General features: G+C 39.6%; 2 protein-coding genes across 3 annotated transcripts; one reads left to right on the top strand and one right to left on the bottom strand.

Annotated features, from left to right (window-relative positions):
* Window positions 1–279: 279 nt before the first annotated feature.
* Window positions 280–15,142, bottom strand: angptl1b (angiopoietin-like 1b). Its single transcript, XM_053496678.1, has 5 exons — window positions 15,056–15,142; window positions 7,064–7,887; window positions 5,799–5,992; window positions 2,532–2,802; window positions 280–2,413 (listed from the first exon to the last, which is right to left on the bottom strand). The coding sequence occupies exons 2-5, from the start codon at window positions 7,851–7,853 to the stop codon at window positions 2,226–2,228; spliced, it is 1,443 nt and encodes a 480-aa protein (XP_053352653.1). The 5' UTR covers window positions 7,854–7,887; window positions 15,056–15,142; the 3' UTR covers window positions 280–2,225.
* A 4,063-nt stretch (window positions 15,143–19,205) lies between these two features.
* tada1 (transcriptional adaptor 1) lies at window positions 19,206–27,660 on the top strand. 2 transcript variants are annotated; one of them, XM_053513267.1, is made up of 8 exons: window positions 19,206–19,430; window positions 19,776–19,867; window positions 22,842–22,907; window positions 24,377–24,477; window positions 24,566–24,778; window positions 24,858–25,009; window positions 25,373–25,529; window positions 27,249–27,658. In XM_053513267.1, the coding sequence occupies exons 1-8, from the start codon at window positions 19,357–19,359 to the stop codon at window positions 27,399–27,401; spliced, it is 1,008 nt and encodes a 335-aa protein (XP_053369242.1). In that variant the 5' UTR covers window positions 19,206–19,356; the 3' UTR covers window positions 27,402–27,658. The 2 variants fall into 2 exon arrangements, with proteins under 2 accessions (XP_053369242.1, XP_053369324.1); XM_053513349.1 differs by having other exon boundaries at window positions 19,289–19,430; window positions 24,380–24,477; window positions 27,249–27,660.
* Window positions 27,661–27,796: the final 136 nt, after the last annotated feature.

Here is a 27,796-nt window from a genome sequence, read left to right as displayed (position 1 = left end):
CCGAATAATAAAAGAAAATCTGTGTTATTTCAAAAGTGTCTAGCAAACACCCCATAAAATCCAAGCCTGCTAAAACATTTTACCGCAGTACGTTCTGCTTCGTGGAAGAGCTTTAAATTAACACCGGAAAAAAAAGAAAAAAAAGGTCCAGATCCGGTCCCACATTCTGTCGGCACACAGATATTAACTGACTACTCAGTGGTGAGTGATGTGTTTGCAAGACTTACAGGTCATGTCTGAATAACCTAATTATATTGACACAGCCATCCACCACACTGATCAGTTTCCAAGAGAACTTTATTTTCGCTATCGAAGGTTCTAGCAATATGATACTCCTGCCTGCCTGGTCGAGGTCAGGGATGCATAATATTTCGAAGACAAGGAGCATTCAAACTACGTTGACATCTGAGGCTCCTTTAAGTCCTTGCGGTCCATGAAGCAATCTCCCTTTGCTTGTGATTATCGCCCACGGGGATTTGCGACTCCTGAGATCAAACACCACGTTCCCTGTGCTTTTTCCGGGAAAGAATGTGAACTTCTTTGAATTTTAGAGGAGAGTAAAAAAAATTAAAACCTTATAACCTTGAGCAAAGTTTGATTTCACTTCCTATTTAACCATTCTTCCCCCACTTACACCATCTCTCCTCCCTTTCCTTATTTTCTTTCTGAGTTCTGTTTGGGTTTTGAGCAATCTGGTTCTCGTTGTCTGTCCTCATACCCTTCGGAGGCCCTTTGCTAGGTCTGCAGTTTTCCTTTTTTTTTTGGTTGTTTTTAAATATCACGACCAGTGAACGACCAAAATTAGGCTATAATTCTTTCTTTTCTTTTTCAGGCAGCCTTTTTAAGATGGTCAAAACACTGAGCTCTGGATTTGATTTGTTTTGGAGTTTTTTTCCCCACAGTACACTTACATCATCAGGGTTTGTTTGGATCTGAATAAATCTTGATAGTCTAAAAGTCATAAAGTAGGGTGGTTTGCTAAATGTGAGAAGAACCATGTGAAAACTAACATTAAGTGTCTTATATACACATTATCACTGAAAGCGATTCTGCTCATCACTATTCAGCAGAAATAGAGTAACCTAAGCTGAGCACAGATCTGGATCTGTGAATTTTTCTTTTTTTATACAAACATTCTTGCACTTTCTAAATCTGTATCTAAAGCTGGAGTTTATTCAAAGTCTACAGTACACTATCATCAAAAAAAAAAAAAAACTATTTGGTTTTATGACATTTCTTTGTTCACACTGTTTCTTTAAATCTTTAGATTTTGCAAATGCACCACCTGGAAGTTGAAGAATGGGGGTCATGTCCAATTCTGTTCCAAAACTCAAAGCATGTTTGATTTACCTCCTGCAGTAAGGTTGATTCACTGTCGATCTGCTTTTTCATTGCAGCTGTACCATATTGGCTGAGGTCACCCCCCTTTCAAACCCTACCAGACTGGTTGGTTTGGAAAACAATAAAGTGTGAATGATGTGAGCTTTCCTGCCTAAAGAACTGACCAAAGGGGAAAATATACCAGGATTCGGTTCAACCTGACTAACCACATGTTCAGATGGATGGTCTACCCCTTGCACTAGAAACTGGCTCCGGTAATTTGGACTAGTGGGAAAAGGATCTGATGAGCCAGTTCATGAGGTTTGGCATTAAGGCTCATGCTAGACTTGTAAAAGGCATGTTCCACTGGACCGAAACCTCTGGGCAAATCCCAAAGGATTGAAAGGATTTTTTCACAGTTGGAAGGGAACATCTGTAGAACACTGTGCAGGACCTGGAATATGTGGCCAAAAAAATAACCTACAGTATAACTAAAGATATATACTGTTTAAAGTGACATACAAGTAAAATGTGTTTTAATTTAAAAATCTGGGCTGACCTTCTTAGCCTGTTGTAAGCACAACCCCGAACAGGAAAAGTGGAAGAAAAAAAAGCTAATAAGTTCTAAGCTAAGCACGATGGCATTTTAACAACATCCCTCATGAAGAAATACAACCAAAGAAACCTCATGTATAATCTCTAATCATTATGCAATGTGCATAAATGCCTTGTGTGCCAGGGAAGTCCCAAAGGTCTGGGCTTGTAAAGCTGATAGAATTGGCCATTTTAGTTACTTGAAAGAGAAATCGAGTTTTATCCCAGCTATTCCAAAGGTTTTGGATTTGCAGTTTTGCCACTGCGTATGCACAAAGATTGGGGATTCAGATTATAGTTTTGTTTCTGTTTCAGTCAATAGGTCTGATCATCATGCGTATGGCTTTCATGGAGTAGAAGCCTCCTCCGTAGTCCGCCCAGAAGATGCCATCTTGGAACTTGTTGCGATACACACCACCAGAGTACCACACGCCATTAAGGTTGGCCTGACCACATGCATTGTACCACCAGCCACCTTTATGGAAGTGAGCACAGTTTCCTGTAAGAAAGGAAGATACTGTATGAGTAAGACAGTTTGTGCTTTGGACTTGAAGAATGACTTTTATGTAACAACCAGCCATCAGTGGAGCACTAATAAGTCTAAATTCAACAATAACCTGAGAAGGCATCCTTGTCTCGATCCAGCGTGGTGAACTGTTTGCCATTATGGCTAGTTAAAGAATCCCCAGCATTGCCCTGGTAAACGCCCAGACGCAGGCGGTAGGATTCACTCTCAGGCTCCAGATGGAAGCTGCTGTAGGCTGCATACACTTTCTTTTCCATCCAGTCCTGAAGCTCCACCAACAGTTTGTAATCTCCCTGTTTTCCTAAGTGGTATATATTCTCCAGACCAAGCCAGTGTTCGCTGTCTATATTGCCAAAACCTTGCTGGAGTGAAATGGAATGAAAATAAATTAGGTTTACTACACGGATTCAAACAAAAAGGGAAGCTTGTTACTGTTTAAGAGAATCATTTCATTAACCTGCTGTAAACAAAGAACTTGGTAAAATCTTAAAGGGATAGTTTTTTATTTTTCAGGACTGCCTTAAATCTAAATTGAGGTGGTTGTTAGACCACATTGCAATAGGTCTAAAAGTGAATGGCTGCCAAAATCTTACTTGGAACTTGATCTGATTAGACTTCTGCAGAGTCCAATCAGATTTTGGCAGCTGTGCACTTTTCAGGTCAACACCATAGATGTATTTTCCAGGGAAAGGAAAGAGTTAAATTTGTACTAAGTACACTATAAATTTTTAAGATTCCAATTCGATTAAGCTCAGTGGGATTAAATGAGTGCAGAAGCTTCATATAAGTCTCAATTGAACTTTCGAGTGCATTTTTGCATGGAATCAGGGTTGTGGAATTGGACCCTGGTTACTTACATTGAACTCATATTCCGAGTGACGCAGCCTGTGAACAGAGCAGGAAAACTTATAACAACCAAGACCTACAGTATTGTAATATACTTACTTAGGGTCGATGTGTTATCTTACTAATCGGTAGGGTGCTGTTGGGCCATTGACCACACCCTTAACCCTGTCTGCTCCAGGGGCACCGTACAGTATAATGGCTGACCCTGTGCTCTGACCTCAGCCTACTAACAACGCTGGGATATGTAAAGAATTAAGAATTTCACTATGTACTGCTGAACTTAAATTACCATCAATTTTGATTAATAAAATTTAAATAAAAAAAAAATATTTCTTTAAATTACTTGCATACAAATGCATGCAAAACCAAACCACCGGAGCTCCTGGATAAATGATGTATTTGATTCCTCTAAAGCAAAACTTGATGTGAAAAATGCTGATATCTTAGTCTGCCTGAATTGCAGTTAACCACATACAAATATTGGACAGCGACTATGTTATTTGTGCGTGTTTTTTACGCAAGCGAGCGCAATTTGTGGCCAAATATATTTCCTTAAGAAAAAGAAGTAACATAAACCTATTGGTTCAGAACGAGGTTTTCCATTAGGACCTGGAATCATGACAAACGTCTTGAGGTTTTAAGAGTCATCTTTCACTTGTATGTGTGGCTGTGTGTGAGACAGGAGAGAAGCATGCTGAGAGACAGTGTTAGGTAGGAATAATGGGGCGTCACATTTCTGGCGTAGTTGAACAGTACCCTCAATCACACATGACAGCTTAGATAGCATGCATCTGTTCCTGAGAGATCCCCATGCAAGAGAACCCACAGTCTGGAAAGAACATAAAGAGGTTTGGCACTGAACGTGCCGTCCTGCTTTGCTGCCTTATGTTACTTGACACTTTGTAAAAGTGAAGCTACTTTTCTTTAGCACACAGGGATGTGGAAGAATATTGGAGACCGGGGTGGAAATACTTGTGTAATTGTGCTTACTACTATACTTGTTTTGACATATTTATACTTTACTTGATTATTATTGAATTACAAATTGTAAAGGTTTCTTCTTTTCATCCACCTAATGTCTGAGTGCTAAATATCAACTGAAGAGACACTGTTTCATATACAATCTCTTCAGTTTAGCCTCAGTTTAGCAAACAATTCCTTCAGTTTAGCATTGAATCACTTCATATTAGCATCCAATCCTTTCAGTTTAGCATCCAATGCCCTCATTTCAGTTTAGCATACAATTCCTTTAGTTTAGCATCAAATGGCTTCAGTTTAGCATCAAATCCTTTCAGTTTGGCATCCAATCCCTAAAGTTTAGCAATGAATTACTTCAAATTAGCATCCAATCCTTTCAGTTAAGCATCCAATGCCCTCATTTAAGTTTAGCATACAATTCCTTCAGTTTAGCATCAAATGGCTACAGTTTAGCATCAAATCCTTTCAGTTTGGCATCCAATCCCTAAAGTTTAGCAATGAATTACTTCATATTAGCATCCAATCCTTTCAGTTAAGCATCCAATGCCCTCATTTCAGTTTAGCATACAATTCCTTCAGTTTAGCATCAAATGGCTTCAGTTTAGCATCAAATCCCTTCAGTTTGACATCCAATCCCTAAAGTTTAGCAATGAATCACTTCATATTAGCATCCAATCCTTTCAGTTAAGCATCCAATGCCCTCATTTCAGTTTAGCATCCAATTCCTTTAGTTTAGCGATGAATCCCTTCAGTATAGCATCAAATGGCTTCATTTTAGCATCAAATCCCTTCAGTTTGGCATCCAATCCCTAAAGTTTAGCAATGAATCACTTCAGATTAGCATTAATTCCTCAAGTCTAGTATCCAGTGCATTCACTTTAGCATCAAATCCCCTCAGTTTGGCATCCATTCCCTAAAGTTTGGCAATGAATCACTTGAAATGCTAATCCAATTGCTTCAGTTTAGCATCCACTGCCTTCAGTTTAGCGCCCAATCCCTTCGGTTTACCATCGAACCACTTCAGTTTAGCCTCCAGCCACTTCACAAGCTGATTAATGTATAAATCCTGCATGTTCATCATCTATTAACATGAACTCTTTGCTAATGCCAGATTAAACAAGCACTTATGCCAAAATCCAAAACAAATTTCCAGCGCCTGAATGAAGCTTTCAGGCAAAACGTCATAGTAGATTTACACTGAAACTTCTTTTAAAAGAAATAATGAAAACCTGACATTAACTGATATCATTTTTCTTTTCAATGAAAATATTTACTTTTTAATATTTATAAAGGACTTAGCACAAACTAGCAACTCTGTTATTTTTGCTTAGGTACATTTTTGGCGGGATATTTCCATTTGCAAAAGTTTTTGACACACTGTTTATACTTTTATAAGTTTAGGTTCTCAGTAATATTTCTATTTCTGAATAAACCAAAAAAATTGAACTTTGGAACAATCTTGATCCTATTACTAAAAAGAATTGAGTTACAGTATAAAATTACTAAGGATAGAGACAAGCTTTAAACACTTTACCTTATAACTCTCCCAGTTTCTGAAAAAATTAACAGATCCATCTTTCCGTCTCTGGATGATGGTCCAGCCTCCATTGTCCACATCTTGTTCACACCACGCTTGAAACGGCCTGTCACTCCCATCTGGTTTAAGAAGGTACATCCCACTGGCGGAATGTCCGGCCTGCATAGCATGAAGGCAGTCGCGGAAAGGACCTCGAAATCAGAAAGAGTATGACAACAAATAAATGCCCCGTTCAGATATATGATATAATATGATATAATTCCCACATACAATAGATATCCTAAAGAGAACAGATCCAGAAATAGATTATTTAACTTGGCATGAGTGGAACATCTTACTAGGATACTGCAGATGTGTACCCAAGGACTGCTGATGTAATCATTAAGTCTACAATTTCAGAAAAAAAACACATCCTTGTACAAACTTGTTTTTTTTACTTTTTAGTGTACCATTCTGCTAGGCCTATGGTTTATAATAGCACTTTCCTTTTCCCTAGAAGAAAACAGACTTCTTTTTGAGTCTGGTTCCTCACACCCCATGTCATCTCAGAAAGATCCTGTCCACTGTTGCCTCTAGCTCATTAGGAATATAAATCTATAGTTACATGTTGATTTCTGCAAAGTCGCTTTATGACAATGTTGAAAAGTTTTAAAGGGAGTTTCTCATAAGGGTTTTAACCTAGGCAATTACTTTTCTTAAGGTTAAATTCATCATCTGGAACAGAACATGAAGAGAAGACAGGTAGAGAGTAAACATAAACACAGGCACTTCCTACTTGTGGTTTTGGCGCGTTAACATTTGTGCTGAGTGCATGGTAAAATATTTTGATAGCTAAAGAGGCATTGCTATAGCATACTTTGTGGTCTGTTAGATTGAAAGACAGCAGAGTCCTTAAAATATGTCTAAAAATGTGCAAAGTCTGGGTTTCAGGCCAAGAAGTTGACATTTGGACTATACCGTAATTTCAAATAAACGAAAAGGTGTGGACTGGTTCTGTAATCCCACTTCCACTTCAACCCAAAGAACGTCTGACCAGTGCCCACTCAACCAATACCAACACCAATTAGAGAAAAGATGCAAACTTTAAGTGTACAGAATTATAATAAATGTCCCATCTTGTATACTTATTTTATTTATGCATTGCAGATGTCATAGACCCAATTGAACACTTAACCATCCCTTGTGTCACAATTTTTCCTAACACTAGATATTGTACATTTACAGTATAATTGATTATCCGATAAAGTTTGATTCTCAATTACCTTCAGAGCTAAAGTTCCCAGATAGTGTTCGTTTGAGTTCCAGGGTACTTTCAGTGGGTTCTGGTCCTGCTCTGGATCCCCTGTCCCTGTGGAAAGCCCGACTGTGGACCCTCTGGATCTCATTCGAAAAACGGGGTACATGCACTGGAATGTTTTCTGGAACCACCTGAACAAGCGGTGGGGGAAGTGGCTCCTGCCTGCGGTTTCCATACACCTGTAGACACCGCTCTTCCAGAGCACCAATCAGAACAGACTGATTATTGACCACAGCAGCAAGAGTCGAGAATCTGGCCTCAAGATCCCTGTATCGTGCTGAAAGTCGCAGTGCCTCTGCTGTGGCATTGAGAATGCGGCCTTCAAGTTGTGCAAGCTCCAGAGAATTGTCCCGTTTGCGAATTATCTCATGCAGAAGCTGCATGTAGAGCTGTGTAACGCGGGAATTCATGTTACGAGACTCCTTCCGCAGCAATTTCATCTCATTCACCATGTTGCCATCCACATCCACGACCAGCCGCAGAGTATCTATCTCACGTCTTTGCTTGGACATTAGCTCACGGACATCTGCTATGTCCATCCTGTTGACACGATCTTTGTCTGGAATTGAAGGTCCACGACTTGCACAGATAGGACCTGTGATCTTCTGCTCAGGGACCAGAAAGGTGTATGAGCACTTTTTGGGACCATCTTCTCCCTTTTCTTCCCAGGCCCTCCGTCTCCGAGACAGGCCCATACTTTGTCCCAATGTCCAGGCACAGAAGAGGACACAAAGGCTCCAGGAACTGGGTCCCATAGTGATTGTGTTCAGCACTTGCACAAAGTTTCACCTTAAAACAAAATAAAAAAAAAAAAAACTCATCACATTGTTTTTTTTTTTTGCATATATATTTATAATGAATAAAACAATATCTAAGTCACTCTGGATAAGCACAACTAGTAAATGTTATAAGTCTATGAACAATATGTACATTAAATTAGTTTAATTCCAACATGTTTTCATTTATCATCCTGAGGTTGCAAGTTTGATTCTTGGGTGAGGCTACAGCCATCCATAACCAGGAGCCTAGAAAGCGGTTTGGCCATGGGCTTTTGTGGCAGAGGAGTTGGAGTCTAATCACAATCTCCCATCAATCATATCAAGACTAGCCCAATATGGGCATCTGTGAGATCATGCAAGTGGAAGGGGTGGAAAGTTAAGTTAAGCCTTTTGTCACATTTACACAGCACAGTAAAATTCTTTTTTCGCATATCGCAGCGTAATTGGGGTCAGATCGCAGGGTCAGCCATGATACAGATCCCTGGAGCAAATAGGGTTAAGGGGCTTGTTCATAGGCCCAACAGTGGCAACTTGGTGGAGCTGGGAATTGAACCGCCGATCAGTAACTTCTTAGCCCCATGAACTACCACTACCCCCAAAGTGAACTGCCCCTAAAGTGAACCTTCTCCAGATACGAACCAGGGATCAGCTGCTTTCAGTGCAGATGCTTTAACCATTTTGCTATATGGGAAGCTGGGATAGTATCTTCTCTCCAATTGTGTTGTGCTGCTCCTTGAAAAGATGTTGATACGAGCATCAAATGCCTTAAAGGAAGCATGTGTGGGGCAAGGCTAGTTTAATGGTTAAGGCTTTGGACTATTGCTGGGGGAGATCCCAGGTTCAAATCCTGCTATCTCCCAGTTGCCACTGTTGGGCCCTTGAGCAAGGCTTTTAGCCTGCAACTAAAAATATAAGTATACATATGTTTGGTTGTTGATGGGAGTGCCCTAATAAGCTTATTAATGAGATATAATAATTAATAAATATGCTTTAATCTCATATGTATTACACACATGTCATTACAAAAATGCAAGAGCAGCAAGAGTGCTCATTTTTAAAACTCATTTTTAACTCTAACTTATCAGTGGAATGAAAGGTTCAGTGCTCTTGTGTGTATCAGATCAAAGTAGCACTTTAGGTTGGATTTAACAGTCAAGATGCATGCTACTGACTTCATATCTTGAGTTTGATAAGGTGCAACATGAAGCACGAGCCTTTCATTAGGTTTGAGGATAAAGTGCCTGCAGATGTTTGTGTGTGTGTGTGTGTGTATGTATGGGAGGGTTATATCTCAAGAATTTTGACCCTTAAATTGGGGTAGCTTTCCAAAAAGAGGATGAAAATCCTTCTCCTAAATCGAATAAACTGAATATCCTTTTTGTGAGTATATCTGTATTAAAAATATGTCTGGATCATGTATCAATAGAAGTAGCTTTAAATGTAAAAGAAACACCTGTGTTATGTGTGAAAAAGCGAGCCAAGATACACCGTTTCATTTTCCAAGAGAATGTCTGTCAGTACCACTGACTGTGCTTCCTTCTGACCCAAGCCAAGCACAACTGGCCAGATCCATACATGGATTTAGGGGGAAAATTGCTGTAATTGGAAGTACTTGACTGACACAGAGTATTGCCAGCTGTGTAAAAATGAGATGTTCCGTGAGCCCATACTAGTCAGGAGTAAATCACAGGTAGAACTAGTCTTAGCTCTAATAAACAATGTGACAGAAATAAAAAAGAAAAGAAACAGCCATCGTGATTTACTGTAAGTGTTTTTGTGAAGATATCCAGCGCCTTTTTAGCTGTCTGAAATGTTATAATGAGAAAGATTCTTGGATAATTTCCCAGCTTAAAAGTGCTGCAGTCATAAAACCCTTTTCTTTATTATTGTCAAATAGAGTTAGTCAGATAGCACTGGAGGTTAATCAGTATAAATGATTACCCTGCCTCATAGCTAATGTTTTTCTAAGAGATAAACCAACAGTTTGTGAATAATTGTGAATGATTTTAAAATGAAGTTCAATGACACGTTGCATGTTTTAATGAAAGACATTCATATCTAACTGGGAATCTTTTATAAAAGACTCCAAACAAAGTATGAGAAAGTGATGAGACTCTTAGTCGGAGTAAAACATTTGAATGTTGCAAACATTAAAAAAAAAAAAAAGTCGTATGTCCGTGAAGTCCAATGGCGGATAAGGTGGCTTGGCGCCTACTGCAGTCTTTCCCATGAACACTCTGCGAGTGGAATGCTCTCAGGAAAAAACAGCTTGGTTTGATCAGCAAAGATGTTCTGTTTTTGGAAGACGATGCATGACCTCATGATGCTCATTGCACTGCTAGTTATTGCAACATCCCCTGTAAAGTCCTGACCTCGCCAGTTCTGCATGTTTGGGCTATTAATGGAGTTCATGGGAGGCCAGTGTTTCAGATATGAATCAGGCAATCAGATTATGGCTCCACTGCAATAAGAAAACGTTGATGGTATGCAAGCTTAAGTGAAACTCTGGGATAAGTGCATTAGTTTAGGAGAGGATTCCATCCATTCATTCATCCATCTAGGAACCTCTGGAGTCCAACTATGGACTGTGGAGGCCAGGGTGATTACTATTGTATTTATTCCCATTTTACGCCCGGGGTAGGACTTCCAGTGAACATTTACACATGCATTCATACATTTCGGCCAATTAGGGAACACCAACTATCCCTATGTGAATGGTTTTTGGACTGTGGGAAGAAACCGAAATACCCAAGAGAAAAGCCACCAAGCACGAGGCAGCCAGTTAATTTTTTTTTAACGCTGGGAAAACCTAAATAATTGTTTGCTGATTGACTAATATTAATTACATTACGTATTTTTACATATTTTGGCATCGGTATCAGTACCAGGATCAAGAAGTTGCAAAAAGCTTGTATGACTTGTTTGTATATTAGTAAATAAAAAAAAAGGATTAATGCTTTCCTAATTTTAGATTGCTCACTTCCCTATAAATATTTAGGAAGGTTAGGTTTAGGGATTGTGTCCAATTTACTACCGAAGTGAGCAGAAATAAATACTTCCTCACGCATCACAAGTAAGGAAAAAGGTAATAAATTATGCCCAATCACACTTCTCTGGGGTATTTTCGCTTCCCATAGAAGTTTTTTTTTTTCGCTTGGAAATTTACCACAAGCAGTTTGATGTTTATTTTAGGGTGACTCGGACGGTCAAGTGGATCGACTTACGTCAATTATTAGCATGGAAGAAAACATACCTGAAAATATGTTTTAGGGAAATTATGAGTGACAGGTTGGTGCGATAAAGTAAAGTTGCTGGTAACTTATTAATTTCATAAGACAGCAATTTGCACAAAAATCATAAAAACAACACTCCATTTATAGTTTCATTTAAAGGTGATGTCATGATGTCAAGTTTTGGGGCAGAGCTTTACATGTTTGGCAATGGAGGCGGGCTCATAGTGCGATAAAAAATCATTAAAATTATTTAACTTTTTTCATTTATCACTTAAATGAAATGCAAAAAGATTTCAGACTGTAAAAAATGCATTTGTGATTTTACGAGACAAACCAATGACAAGTAGAGAACTGGTTTTGGAACTTCCAAGTATCTTGCTAAACAACTGTGGAAACTCGAAACTGTAGAAACTGGCAGTGCACCACTCCTAGAGTTCCAAGAAGTTTTATTTTTTGATGATTTTTTTTTTAACGGCAACAATAACTATTTCTTAAATAAGAAGCTGTAGCTGTTTTGTGGTTTCATCTGCAAGTAGTTGAGCAACCACTGTTTTCTGTCTGCTGAAATAGTTCTCCGTCTCTCAATTACTCTAAACAGAGATGAGGATGGAAATAGCCAGAGAACGCAGAATAAGATGGAGTAGAACAAAAGGGCTGAAGATTCATCATAGGTGACGGCTCCTCGTTCACCCCGAAGTCTTCGCATGTTTTGTGGTTTCATCTGCAACCAGTTGAGCGACCACTGTTTTCTGTCTGTATCCCTTCTCAGTCTCTCAATCACCCTCAATTGATACGTGGTGGGAGAGAACGTGAGAAGGAGTAAGATAGAGAGGAATGTCCGTGGTTGAAGAAGAGTTTTGGTAGGAGATTGGAAGGAAAGCGCAGTTCAGTCGTTTCTAATCCCTGTGTCTCTTGGCCATGGCGTTTCAGCCCTAATCAGGGGAACAGGGTTTCCTCGCAGGAACTCCACATGTCCGTGTTGGGAAAATGTGATGTCGGGTTGAAGTGTTCCCGAATCTAATCCCTGTGGAAGTAGACTTAAACACTGTGTGTTACCAGCCAAGGTTCTCTCTCTTTTCATTCTTCACGGGTATTTTGTAAAAGAACTAACAAACATCTTAAACACTAGCTCATACCGGAGAATAACATTATTGTTTAAACACCAACAGTGCAATGCAAATGTAGTAGTAGCCCAGCAGTTACGTTAGATTTATATTGGAAGTCAATGAGCACTAGTTTTTTCCCTAACTTTTCTTGAAATCAGATTGAACGTTGGCAGTCATGGGACATTCCCGCATAATTCCCAAATAAATAATTGCCAAAGCTCGGACTAAATGGAAACAAGGGCACGTCAACAAGTTCAAAGCTCCGAGTTGCAGTCTGGCAGGAAGAAAATGTTTGACTCTGAGCTCAAATGAGAGCAGTTAAAGTTGTACTTGGAAGCAAAACTCTAAGGCTGCTGGCTGAAGTCATGGTGAGCGCCATCAATCCTGATCCCAGTGTTGGACTTCCGTGGGTCTAAAAGTGAAAAATAATCTCAGAGAGTCATTTGATTGTCAAATGAGGAATTTAGAGTCAGTCCTCAACTCCAACCTGCCCACCCAAAAGTCTGTTTTCACTGTTTGTCTTTTTTTTTTTTTTTTTTTTTACTGGATCAGCAGAAAAATGATCGATGCACTGTTGATGTTAGGATTCGACATTTTGACTGGTTACAAGAATAAGTTTTTGCAATATTGCAGTGGCATAAAGAAATAAAAACACCTCAGGGTGTGTTGTTATTGGAAATTTACCAACTTCATAGTTTATCATTATTATTTTATTTATTGATTTATTTTATTTATTTTTATTGATGCCAAATAATTAATTGCTAAAATGGATTTCTGCTTTTTTTTTTCTTTGGGAGTGCCAATATCATATACATACTCACTGATTTATCTATATTTTGCTTCTAAAGAGCCAGACTTTCTTGTATTTTTTTAATAAAGTCCTGATTGATAGTTCTCCAGGCTTCCTGAAGAACTTTTGTTGGTGGATATCATTTTACACCAGTTTTTCTCTCTCATTTGCAGTCCAGTCCCTGTGCCTGAGCAGTTTCAGAGGAATGCTTTTGTTTTTAAGCCCTACAGTAACTTATAAAAGTATAAAAAAGTATAAAAACAAAAAAAAAAAAAGAAAGAAAAACATCTAATTTAAGGTACACAGATGATGACAGATGATCAGGTCGGTGATTAGTATACTGGTGATGCTGAATGCTGAGTGGTTGGAGCAGACGAGAGGGGAAATGAGGTCGCTGCTGAGGCGGGTACATAAACCACCAATTTAAAAATTCTTTAATCTTTAGATACTTCACAGTAAAACCTTTGTTCCCATTTCTTTAATGTTATATGTTAATATGATTTAATTCAATATGAAGCAATGAGGGGTAACTCAGGACTTTTGCACTGTACTGTACATCAATGTACAAACTATATACCAATAACAGTTAGTTAACCCGCGGGTTCTTTCGCTTGTTTTCCGAACAACAAGACAATATCTGTGATTAGCCTGTTAGCCTAGAATGCAGTAGAGAAATGTTACACATTACCATGTTAATGTTTTTTTTTTTTTATCTTGGGTTGTGGCTGGTTCACGATGAGTCACGAATGTTCTTTAATGACATCATAGCTTTTATTTTTTCAAACTTTATTTTTTTTTTTAACTTGTCCTTCTGGCAAAAAGTTCTTTAGCTGAATTCTTTCCCATCAGAAAGGGAGGATTATTTTCATATTTGAAAGTTAAGAATTTATAGTCGTCAAATGGATCCTTAAGGAACTTTTTATTCTCCCGACTATCAAAACAGTTTGACAGGTTTTAAGCTGTATTAAGCTGAAACTACTCTCCAGTCATTTGTGTTTTTGGATCACACCTATCAGGTGCTGCTTTAGAAAGAAAAAAAACAAGACTCCTTAAAGTTTCCCAAAAGTTTTTTTTTTTAATAAGTGCATTTATTCTTCCTGCTTCATAACATTGATTGGAAATAATTTTCTCCCTAAACCCAAAAACCGGTCAGTTGAGTTAATATTGGGATTTTTGATGCAGAAAGAAGTTAAAAAGAAAAAAAAAAACGGTGTTTTGTTTTTTCTTGGAAGGTTCACCGGCTCATTTTGAGCCTCATAAAAAGTTATGCTTGGAACCCTTACTGATAGAACAACACTGAATAATGTACACTCCATATCCTCATCTGCACTCCTCGACTCTCAGAGACGCAGAAACACGATCTGTTTTGTATCTTTTGTGGGAATTTTTTCATTATTATTTCTTTCATGTCAGATTAAAGCCACTTGAATAGAAATTCCTAGCGGTGTTCATTTCTGTGGCATGTCTAATAATCTTTGTGTAGCTGACCGTGTTGCTTCTGGTTTTCATTTCCAAAGTAATAAAACAAAGTATCGGTCTTCCTCAGGTGCTGCACATGCGAACACTTTCTCAATTAGGACGGTGATCAGTGACTGGAGGCTCTCCGGCGGCAGCCTGAAACCTGAGTCACACCGATCCGGCTCTGACCAAACCTCGCCTCGGATTAAAGACATTCGACCACTTTAAAGCGCTCTAATTAGTCGTTTACTTCCGTTCAAATTATGCAGAGAGTGTTTTAACTTGTATCAGAAACTCATAAAACATAAAGTCTGGAGAAATTTAGGTTTGCAACGTTACAAGACAATTGGTTCAATTCATGCTTATTATAATCAATATCAATTACTATACAACATAAAACATGTTATTTAAATTAATTAATGTGTAATTAAGCGTTAATTAATTTTAATGAACAAATTAAAACCTATATTGTTGGATATTTGACATGCTGAATAATCCTCAAAGCACTTTAACATAACTATGTTATCTAGACTATATATTATTTCCCCATTGAAATGCATGCGTTAAGGTAGAAGAGAGAAAACGTCTTACCTCCGAGAGTCTAGAGCTAGTGTTCAGCTTCACACATCCAGTCTCTCTGCTTACTGACTGCTCTCTCTCTCTCTCTCTCTCTCTCTCTCTCTCTCTCTCTCTCACACACACACACACACACACACACACTAATGCAAAAGCACAAAACTTGTAGGAGGCTCTCATCAGCAGCACTGAGAGGATGGGAGTGGATGTGTGTGTGTGTGTGTGTGTGTGTGTGTGTGTGTGTGTGTGTGTGTGTGTGTGTGTGTGTGAAGGAGTGTGAGAATACTCAAACATCTCATAGAAGCCAGACAGAAAAGGCTGACCAGCAGGCCTGGGGCTTTCCACTGTGACCTCACACCATAAAACTGTTAGAAGTTTATTTTTAATGTTGTGTAAGACTAGACCTTCAAATACTATCTGGGATCCAGCGTTCTCACTGTTGTTTATTAGTTGTTACTATTCTGTGTTGTCTCAAGTCTGCTGATCGTTACAGTTCTGCGCTGATCTGTTCAAGTTTTTGTAATGGTTCATACTTTACATTGTATTATCATTTACTGTACTGTTCTCTACGTTACTCTTCTGTACTGTTCTTTACGAATCGTTACTGTTCTGCACTGATTATTACTCTTCTGTACTGTTCTTTACTAATCGTTACTGTTCTGCACTGATTATTACTCTACTGTACTGTTCTTTACGAATCGTTACTGTTCTGCACTGATTATTACTCTTCTGTACTGTTCTTTACGAATCGTTACTGTTCTGCACTGATTATTACTCTTCTGTACTGTTCTTTACGAATCGTTACTGTTCTGCACTGATTATTACTCTTCTGTACTGTTCTTTACGAATCGTTACTGTTCTGCACTGATTATTACTCTTCTGTACTGTTCTTTACGAATCGTTACTGTTCTGCACTGATTATTACTCTTCTGTACTGTTCTTTACGAATCGTTACTGTTCTGCACTGATTATTACTCTTCTGTACTGTTCTTTACGAATCGTTACTGTTCTGCACTGATTATTACACTTCTGTACTGTTCTTTACGAATCGTTACTGTTCTGCACTGATTATTACTCTTCTGTACTGTTCTCTAATAGCCAGTAATGTTCTGCACTGATCTTTACTAATCCTTACTCTTCTGTAATGTTCTTAACTAAACGTTACTGTTTTAGTTTGATCCATACTCATACGCGTTGCAGTATTGTTTACTGTACTGTTCTCCACTAATCATTGCTCGTTAGTACCGTTCTCTATCGTAATCCTTACTGTTCTGCACAGTTCTCTACTCATTGTTACTGTTCTCTACTAATAAGTGCTCATCAGCACTGTTCTTTACTAATCCTTACTGTTCTGCACTGATCTTTACTAAACAGTACTGTTTTAGTTTTTGGTAACGGTCCATGCTCTGCATTGCGTTATTGTTTACTGAACTGTTCTCTACGTTACTGTTTTGTACTGTTCTCCACAAATTGCTACTGTTCAGGACTCTTCTTTACTAACCGTTATTGTTTTGGTTTTTGGTAATGCTCCATACTCCTTATTGCATCATTGTTTGCTGTACTGTTCTCTACTAATCAATGCTCATTAGTACTGGTGTCTAGTAACCATTACTTTTCTTTTACTTATCATTATTATGTACTGTTCTTTAGCTCTTCTATACTGTTCACTGATAAAGTTCCATATAGTCCTTTAGTATTCTGTATATACTGTTCTCTACTGCTCTCTATTAGTTTTTTTTATTAACTTTTCCCTACTTTACATTCCTACCATTTCCCGTCCTGGACTGTTCTATCCTCACCCGCTGTTTATTTCTCTGCACTACAGTTCTCCACTCTGTACTCTTCTCTATTTGTTTTTGCTGTTTGTTTTTGTTCTTTTCACTCCACTGTTCCTCTTTAATGTTGTGCGTACTGTGTGTCTTTACTCTTCCTTTTGGAGCCCAGGCTCTGCTCCCAGTCTGACTAATCATCACCATGTAAATAGGGACGGTGATACTTCTGATACTTCCAGTTATTGTTTATGAAAAGTTGCCCCGTTAGAGCCGTGTACCGGGGGTCAGTGTTACTCACGCGGCGTGCCTCGGGATGAGATGAGATGTGAGTCAGCCTCACCATGCTGCCGTCCTAACCTGGGTGCAGTGAGAGGAGGGACGGGGCCAGTGATCCTGAGGGACCCCGGCTGCCAGGCGTCATTTATATATTTATTTATTTACTCCGAGCTGTCTGAAACAAACACAAAGCCAGGAGTCCTACATGGCAGAACTGATGAATCATCCCTCTGTCTGCCTCCGTCATCCTGTTAATTCTGTCTGGAAAATAAAGAAGCAGGCCGTTCATTACCTCTAAATCCCCAAATGAAGTACTTCTGCCGTAATCCACGAAACAAACCATGTATGCTGTAAATACCAAACACACGGCCTCTCTCTTCATAAACCAAACAGACTTGTTGAGTAATAAATAAACGTCCTGGCTGTCCTGTTAATCAACTTCTGTGGTGTGCGCTTTTCCTGCTGAGCATCTGCCTTCCATTTGGAGTTTATAGATTTTTTTTTTTTTACTCAACCATTTAGGAAGACTGGACTGCCAAACATCTGGGTCACTCTTAAAACCCCTGACAGGCTCTAGCGCTGTTTTGGAACAAAAAATACCACAAAGAAAGTCACTCGATTTGTTTTAAACATGTTTGTGCACTAGGCTGTACGGGGAATGAATGGCCCCTGTTTCCAGTCTGGCCTGAGGGTGGAGGCGACATTCTGACATCCTGGTTTAATCTGTTTAACCCATTGTTTTGAATGGAAGTGTCGTGGAAGAGGTTATTGTCACTGTCATGCACAAGCTGTGTAACTGAACACACATATGTAAATATGAACAGTACCATTGATTTTATACTAGTATTATTTGTTTATGATATAAAAGTTATAAAAGTTAATATAAATTTTTTTTAATTATATAATTTGTTATATATAACTAAAATATTTTAAATAATAATATATTTAAAATATATATATATTTATTTTGTATTATTTATTTATAATAATAATAAGAAGAAGAAGAAGAAGAAGAAGATCTATAATAAAAATACAAAAATACTAAAAATGAATATTTTAAAAACACATATATATATATATATATATATATATATATAATAAAAACATGTAAAAAATAATAAACAATCTTTAATTTTTTTATATTATAAAAAATATAATAAAATAAAATCAATGGCAATGGTCATATTTCCATATATGTGTGTTTATCTATGTTTTTTTTTTTATATATATAATCAATTTACATAAGCAGTGAATGTCCAGGACTACTTGTGGTCAGTCAGTGTTTACAGAGATAATGTAGCATTTAATAATAATAAAATAAAAAATAAAAAATAAAACAAAGTTAGATTATTATTAGTATAAGTACTATTGTTGTTGTTGTATCATTATTCTTATTCGTATTTTTATTATTATTATTATTATTATTATTATTATTATTATTATTATTATTATAGTGATGCCTTGCTCAAAAAAAGCAACACAGATTGTAAGAGGATTGTAATTGTAAAATTGTAACCTTATGCTGTCCTCTGCTGGCTGAGTTTAGATTTCAGTTCAACAGCAAGAAAACTATTAGGTTTAAGGCAATACTGTATCTTTATGTATGTGTCACTGTATTTTACAGTAAATATGTTTACTTTTTCTAAACTTTTTGTAAATTTTATCATCATCAAATCACTAAAACTAATTAAAATTAGTTTATATTAAATAATATAGCCTAGTAAAAAGTATTAGGGAAAACGAATACAAATAAAAATAAAATATAAAAAACTAAAATTAATAAATGAATACATAAATAAATACAATTAAATAATAATAATAATAATAATAATAATAATAATAATAATTTTCCCAAGAGGTAACATAACCAATCTATTTATTTATTTATGTTTGCTTGTTATTATTATTATTATTATTATTATTATAGTAGTAGTAGTAGTAGTAGTAGTAGTAGTGGTGGTGGTGGTTATTATTAGTAGTAAGTGAAATATTATCAGTATCCTCCATTTTGCTTTTAAACCTGATAACGGTGTTGCTGGTCTAAAGAATTGCAGCGCTATACCACTCCCGAACAGCAGGTGGCGGTGGAGGTTTTACAGAGCTGTAGTGTAGAAGAAGCCGCACTCTCTAGTTGCTATCAGACTTCCGCCTCGGTATTATAATCAATAAATCTTAATCCATGCACCACTTTCATGATATCGGTATTGTTTAAGGATCTGCGCTCCTCCACGTTTCCGGTTGCGCTCGAGGCTTGGCGCTGAGGTCGCCATGGCAGCTCACGCGAGCGAACTGGAGCTGGCGAAGAAGAACCTAACGGACGCCATCGGAGACAATATAAAGCAGTGAGCTCGAGCTCTCTCTCTCACACACACACACACACACACACAGACACAGACAGACGGGGCCGGGGTGGGTTAATACACTCCCACTGTGTACATCATTAATACATATACAGAGATGTCACGAGCAGGTTTAGCCACATTAGCCGGCTAATAATAACAACAACAAACACAAGCTTTACTAATCTCTCTCTCACACACACACACACACACACTGTGTGTGAGATGCTATGGAGATAACTCTGAACTGTAGTGTTATTTACATCAAATCTAGTGCAACACTTGTACCCTGTACTCATGTTTATTTATTTGTGTGTGTGTGTGTGTGTGTGTGTGTGTGTGTGTTAGTTACTGGGCAAATCTAAAGCTGTGGTTTAAACAGAAGATCAGTAAAGAAGAGTTTGATGTTGAAGCTCGCCGCCTCCTGGGACACGATAATGGTGAGGGTCTCTAACATCACACACACACACTGTCTGTCTGTCTGAGAGTGTGTGTATGAGAGTGCATCACCCTCTGGCTTTGGTCAAGATAATAAAGTATGGTTTACTCACACACACGTGTCAGGTCACCAACAAAGCAGGAGTGTGTGTAAAGTAAGAAATAAAACACCTCTCTTTGTCATATAACTGAGAGACGGAGAGATAGATATTAAGTAAGAGTTGGAGAGAGAGACAGAGAGAGAAAGACTGAGAGACTGAGAGATGGAGAGTGACAGTTGGAGTGAGATAGAGAGAGACGGAGAGATGGAGAGTGACAGTTGGAGAGATGGAGAGAGACAGACGGAGAGATGGAGAGAGACAGACGGAGAGATGGAGAGAGACAGACGGAGAGATGGAGAGAGACAGACGGAGAGAGGGAGAGAGACAGACGGAGAGAGGGAGAGAGACTGAGAGACGGAGAGATAGATATTAAGAGAGAGATGGAGAGAGCCAGACAGAGAGATGGAGAGAGCCAGACGGAGAGATGGAGAGAGCCAGACGGAGAGATGGAGAGAGCCAGACGGAGAGACGGAGAGAGAGAGACGGAGAGACGGAGAGATAGATATTAAGAGAGGGATGGAGAGCCAGACAGAGAGATGGAGAGAGAGACGGAGAGAGAGAGACTGAGAGACGGAGAGAGAGAGAGATAGATATTAAGAGAGGGATGGAGAGCCAGACAGAGAGATGGAGAGAGAGACGGAGAGAGAGAGACGGAGAGAGAGAGACGGAGAGAGAGAGACGGAAAAGATGGAGTGAGAGAGACTGAGAGATGGAGAGAGAGAGAGACTGAGAGATGGAGAGTGACAGTTGGAGAGAAAGAGAGACTGAGAGACGGAGAGAGAGAGACTGAGAGATTGAGAGTGAGAGACTGAGAGATGGAGAGTGAGAGACTGAGAGATGGAGAGTGAGAGACTGAGAGATGGAGACTGAGAGACTGAGAGATGGAGAGTGACAGTTGGAGAGAAAGAGAGACTGAGAGATGGAGAGTGAGAGACTGAGAGATGGAGACTGAGAGATGGAGAGTGAGAGACTGAGAGATGGAGAGTGAGAGAGACTGAGAGACGGAGAGAGAGAGTGAGAGACTGAGAGATGGAGAGAGAGAGATGAAGAGAGAGAGTGAGAGATGGAGAGAGAGACTGAGAGATGGAGAGAGAGACAAAGAGATGGAGAGAGAGAGAGACTGAGAGATGGAGAGTGAGAGACTGAGAGATGGAGAGTGAGAGACTGAGAGATGGACAGTTGGAGAGACTGAGAGATGGAGAGTGACAGTTGGAGAGACTGAGAGATGGAGAGTGACAGTTGGAGAGACTGAGAGATGGAGAGTGACAGTTGGAGAGACTGAGAGATGGAGAGTGACAGTTGGAGAGACGGAGAGATGGAGAGTGACAGTTGGAGAGACGGAGAGAGAGAGACGGAGAGAGAGAGAGACTGAGAGATGGAGAGTGAGAGACTGAGAGATGGACAGTTGGAGAGACTGAGAGATGGAGAGTGACAGTTGGAGAGACTGAGAGATGGAGAGTGACAGTTGGAGAGACGGAGAGATGGAGAGTGACAGTTGGAGAGACGGAGAGAGAGAGAGACTGAGAGACGGAGAGAGAGAGATGGAGAGAGAGACTGAGAGATGGAGAGAGAGACTGAGAGATGGAGATAGAGACTGAGAGAGAGAGACTGAGAGATGGAGAGTGAGAGAGATGGAGAGTGAGAGAGATGGAGAGTGAGAGAGATGGAGAGAGAGAGAGAGACTGAGAGATGGAGAGAGAGAGAGACTGAGAGATGGAGAGAGAGAGAGACTGAGAGATGGAGAGAGAGAGAGACTGAGAGATGGAGAGAGAGAGAGACTGAGACGGAGAGAGAGAGATGGAGAGAGAGACTGAGAGATGGAGAGAGAGAGAGAGACTGAGAGATGGAGAGAGAGAGAGACTGAGAGATGGAGAGAGAGAGAGACTGAGAGATGGAGAGTGAGAGAGATGGAGAGTGAGAGAGATGGAGAGTGAGAGAGATGGAGAGTGAGAGAGAGAGACTGAGAGATGGAGAGAGAGAGAGACAGAGATGGAGAGAGAGAGAGACTGAGAGATGGAGAGAGAGACAGACGGAGAGAGGGAGAGAGACAGATGGAGAGAGACAGACGGAGAGAGGGAGAGACAGACGGAGAGTCAGACTGAGAGATGGAGAGAAAGAGAGACTGAGAGATGGAGAGTGACAGACTGAGAGATGGAGATATAGATAACTGAGGGAAGAAGAGAGAGAGAATTGGACAGATGTGAGTTGGAGATAGAGAGAAAGATATTGACAGACAGGTAGACTGAGACAAAAAGAGATAAATATAGACTGATAGATAGAAAGATATTTGGAGATGGAGAGATATTGATAGACAGAGAGATAGATGTTAGACTGATATCGGGAGATGTTGAAAGAGACTGAGGGATGTTGAGAGACATACAGAGATGGCGAGAGAGAGAGACAGAGATGTTGAGAGACATACAGAGATGGCGAGAGAGAGAGAGAGAGAGACAGAGATGGACTGAGAAACAGAGAGAAAATTAGATAGATATTGAGAGATGTAAAGATGGATGGGTAGACAGACAGACTTTCCTGTGGTCTCTATCAATTCCAAAGACCACGCAGCGTAAACTCATCCATCCTGAAGCCGTCGCAAAAAAATCTCACAGCTTGACCTCTGACACTGGAGACTCCTTCCATAGGAGAGAGGTCACCTGACCGAAGACATCATCACTCCAGAGAATACATTATACATTTTCACTAAATAAGGGTCAATTTAAAGGAAATAACGCAGATTTTTAATGTGAAAACACCCTGAAAGTCCAGAAGTCACTCGTGTGCTGCTTTTCTGGAAGATAAATCTTCTGCCTCATCATTTTAGAGAGATTTTGTTCCTTACATTTCAGACATTTTTATGACATTTCTTCTTTTGCAGTTCACGTCCACAATGACTTCCTGCTGGCCATCCTCACACGCTGCCAGATCATTGTATCTGCTCCAGGTACTTTTACATTTGCACCTATAAAGTAAATATTTAGAGACTTTTCAGTCAGCCTTGTGTTTAGTAATGAAGGAAGTCGGTCAGTCAGTAAACTAAGGGACGATCGCTCAATAATCGTCATGACAACTGGGTGTCAAAGTACATTGTCCTTGTAGTATTGACTGTGTACACATAATCCTCACCCTTTGTGCCAAGTTTTGCATGTCACGCTCTTCACGTAAAGCTTTTCCTTCATTTGTGCTTTGCTCGTGTCATTTGTTTTTTTGTTTTGTTTTTTGTTTTTTTTCCCCAAATGCAGCCTTTTTTGGGGGGAGGGGAGGAGAATTGTAATTTTTCTTATTTTTTTTTTGTTTTGTTTTTAACTCGCACACATTTCTCTGAATTTTGTACAAGTAGATTTAGCAGCAGTTTTTCCAGGTGTGCAGAAAAAAATGCAAAATGGCCAATTAAGATAGGGACAGTTACATATAAAGCATTGAAAATTCACGTATCACCCTGCTGACTTGACAATCGATTTTTAAAAATAAATATACATTTCAGGTAGTTAAATGTTGCAGTTTCTCTGTAATCCTACAGGTGGTGCTCTAAACTATTACACATTGGCAGGCAGCGCAGTAGTGATAGAGCGTTCTTGAAAGATTCGTTCATCATTTTGAACGGATCTTAATACGTGTGACTCGAGTCGTCTCGGGGAATGATTCGTTCATCGTAGGTTCTGTACAGGAATGAGGTCATCTGTTTCGGGTCTTCGGGTTTTATGAGGTGTTCGTTCATCAAGTGACTGCCACAAACGCTTAACTGATGCAGTCTGAGCTAGAAAGAGACTTGTTTAGTTCATCTCCAGAGTTTTTGAGTTCTTTGAATCGTCACGTGACCGCCCCATAACGAACGACTCGAGAGATGAACTAATCAATTTGATTAAGCGTGAGGCTGTGATAAACGAGCAGCTTAAACCCGGGAATTATCAGAGAAGAGGTGAGGCGTGCTAATCATAGACTAAATACCCCAGTAAATAATGAGTTCATATTTTTTTACTTTTTCTTATAATGTTACATTTTTGTCTTGTCCGTTGTGAGATCGACGTTTGCGTAAAAAGTAGTAGATGTTTGGGACGTAATGCATAACATTTTAATTACATTTTGCTAAAAAGATTCAACCGTTTTTCTGAACGAGACTCAAAGATCCGAGTCACTAAAACTGATCAGCGATTCCCATGGTGAACAAAATCTGGGAAAAAAAACTCTTAAGAAATCGCTACAAATCGAATCGAATCACCTGGGTATCATGACATCGTTTATCCCAGTCCCATGAGGTGTTTTAGTAACTCATAGTGATTAACATCAAATAAAACGCTCAGGAAATTGTTTACCGTACTCGATAGTGCTTTAGTGTCTGCTTAAGGTGAAAAGGTATGTGTCAGTTTTGCTCCTGTTCCTTTATATATGTTTCTTCTTCTTCTTCTACTTCAGCAGAGGGTCCCAGCTCACTGCAGTGGTCCGTCGGTCCTCCCTCGAAGCCTGCCAAGCTGAAAGGCAAAAAGAAATTTTCCTCTGTGCGACAGAAATTCGACGTAAGCTAACTTTCCTGACCCCCCCACCCCTTCTTTTTCCCTTTCCATTAACGTCATGTCCTCACATGATGTTCTCATGTCTGTCCAGCATCGCTTTCAGCCCCAGAACCCGCTGAGTGGAGCGCAGACGTTCAGCCCCCGCGAGCCCGGAGCCGAGGAGGACGAGATGAAGCTCAGCGCTCACACCCTGCTACTGCCGACTCGGGGGCAACTGGAAGCCCGGATGATGGTCACCGCCTTCGAGATGGGCCTGGACAACGTCACCGAGGACGCCGTGAGCACTATCGTGTGCGCTCTAGAGGTGTGCGTGTGTGGTTTGTAACGGTTTTCTTGTTTAAAACAAGCACTGTTTCATTGTTTTTGTCTTTCCTGTCGGTCAGGTGCATCTGAAAGACCTCATCACGGCGGTGGTGTCGAGGAGAAAAGCCTACCGCCTGAGAGACGGACACTTCCGATACGCCTTCGGCAACGACGTCGCCCCGCAGCCGTACCTCAAGAACAGCCTGGCCGCGTACCACACCCTCACAGAGTAGTGAGTCTCTCGTCACATGCTGCATCCTGCAGCCAGAGATATTTTACACCTACATTTTCTGTTTTAAGAGTGAGAGCTGTGTAGTCCTGAGTAATAAATACTACAGGTAGTTCCCGATTCGAGTTACAAACAGATCGCAGTTCTACTTCCGGTTCATTCGCAGAAGTAGCTCACATGTGCTTTACAAAACATTTTACACTGCAGTGTACCAGATACCAATATTTACTTAAGAACAAATCTGACTTACGAACGTGCTCCCAGATTACAGATCAGAGATTACCTGTACTTGTTTTCGTTGTCATGGTTACATATCTTTGTGCTAGATAAAGTTAACACCCGTGTGTCTGCTTTTTCCCCCCGCAGCCCCCCTCCTAGTGCCTCGCTGCAGGCAGCTCTGCCTCCTCAGGTGTCTCCTGATGATGCAGAACAGCAGGCTGCTTTCCTATTGGCCTGCTCTGGCACCAGCGCCCCCGCCCCTCTGCCTCCCATCAGCTTGTTCGATCTCCTTGAGGCGCTACAGGTGACTACCTTTTACAGACGTTCACCAGATGATATTTCATGCTGATAAAATTCACACCGTGTTTTATTTCATAACTTTACAACAGTGCAGTCGAATGCTCGATTCCGATTGGTCAGAAGTTGTTCATGGTTTTGGTACAACAGGAGAACAGCACAGGAACTTCCGGCTATAACGTGAAGATGTGTTACTGTTTCTACAGAAAAAGCTTCATGTCATCTGAGATTAATAGCATGTCTAATAAAACCATATAGTGATCCAGATCAGACGCTTATAAACACGTGATCCAATCTGAGAGACAAAATCGAGGCTGATGAGGGAAGAATGTTTAACATAACTGGTTTATAACTTTGATGTAGTTGTATAACAAATTATAAATTGTCTTTTGGATGTTCCATGATATTAAATCCAATTTCTTAACATGATGTTTCATACAGCAGTAAAAATAAACATCATAATTGTTGAGCACGCTAAAAAAAAAAGGACTGCATAAAGTATATTACGGGAAAGTATTCGTTCAGTGACACAAGTGAATTTATTATTCTCACTCTCATGTATTTCCTCGTTTAATCTCACACAATATCGTTGTCTGTCTTCTTGTCTCCCTTAAAAAGCTAATTGAAATTTTCCACAAACTAAATCAGTCAGCTTCAATATTGTGCTCCGCTAGAAAAACACCAAGAACATTTTCACACAAAAACCAGAGATCGAGAATAATGTTTTATGTACCATGCTGTGAAAAAGAATTTGGCCCTTCCTGATTGTTTTTTTTTTTTTTTTTTTTACTTTTGGTCACTTGAATGGTGCAGATCATCAAACACATTGTAATATTACACAAAGATAACCCGGGTACATGCTAAATGCAGTTTATAAATGATTATTTCGTTTATTCAGGGGAAAGAAGCTGTCCAAACCTGTCTGGGCATATGTGAAAAAGTAATTGCCTCCTAAACCTAATAACTGGTTGTTCCACCCTTGGCAGCAACAACTTCAATCAGGTGTTCGCCATAACTGGCAGTGAGACTTTCACATCGCTGTGGAGGAATTTTGGGCCGCTCTTCATTGCAGAATTGTTTTTAATTCAGCCACACTGGAGGAATTTTAATAATTTCATAGCATTTCAATCGGATTAAAGTTCTGACTTTGACTACTAGGCCACTCTAAAACCTTCATTTATTTTTATTTTTTTGTAATTAAATTAAATCGTTTAAAAACATTTTGTCTTTACTCAGGTTATATTTGTATAATTTTAAAATTAGCCTAAATCATTTAAGTGCGACAAATATTTAAAAAAATAATAATTCAGGATAACTATCACAGCACTGTGTATATGAGTGTGTGTGTGTGTGTGTATATACAGTTTTTCTTCAGCCCTAAGTGCTCACCTGACTAGCAACTTGACCGTGTATGACAAGTCACTTTGTTATTAATAAACTGAAACGGGGGCCCTTCAGCAGAACGTGCTATCTGTCTATTCAGGTTTGTTCCAGGTTGTTTTGAACACCAGCCTTGTCTCTGTAGGATGGCTAAACAAACTGTGCATGGGTTGGGTTTATTTGCTTAATAATGACCTCTTGCAAATTTCAGGTGGATTTCCTTTCCACTTAAAGCTCCACTGGGGTAAATCGTCGACGTGTAAGATGGAAAATGGCTGGCTGTTGAATATACATATGGCTGTCATGAATTTAACCCAAACTGTTTTTGTGTGTGTGTCGTGGTCAGGTGCACCGCAGCGTAATGCCGTCTCACACCGTGTACGCTCTGAACGTGGAGCGCATCCTCGCCCGCCTCTGGCACCCGAGTCACGAGGAGCTCGAGCAGGACAACATCCACAGGCAGCGGCTGGCCGCCAAGGAGGGTCTGTCACTCTGCTGAGGCGCCATCTAAGTGTACACTATCGTCAGTGCTCGGACGATACAGTTCACTTCAAATGAAAACAATCTCTTGTTACTCACGGACCAGGTGTGGTTTTACATAGCTAGTCTGTGCTAACATTTTCGACAAAATTATGATATCCTGGTCTTTGTGGTGGTGTTTTGCATTTTTGTAAATATCTGTTTATGAAGTAATGTTTTGTTTTTGTTTTTTTACATTGTAATGGTTTATAAATACAGGAAATACTGTAAACCCTGTCTCGTGTTTATTCCTGTAATGTGAAGGTGTAATTCACTTCCATATGAGGGAAAGAGCCGACCTGATCCACAACTTCTCGATATAGATAATGATTGACAGGGGAGAGACACCTAAAGAGCATGGACCGAGTTTTGTCT

Source organism: Clarias gariepinus, chromosome 1 (genome assembly GCF_024256425.1).
Source record: "Clarias gariepinus isolate MV-2021 ecotype Netherlands chromosome 1, CGAR_prim_01v2, whole genome shotgun sequence".
NCBI lineage: Eukaryota > Metazoa > Chordata > Actinopteri > Siluriformes > Clariidae > Clarias > Clarias gariepinus.
Note: the sequence above shows the minus strand (reverse complement) of the source record. Positions and strands in the feature narration are given on the sequence as shown.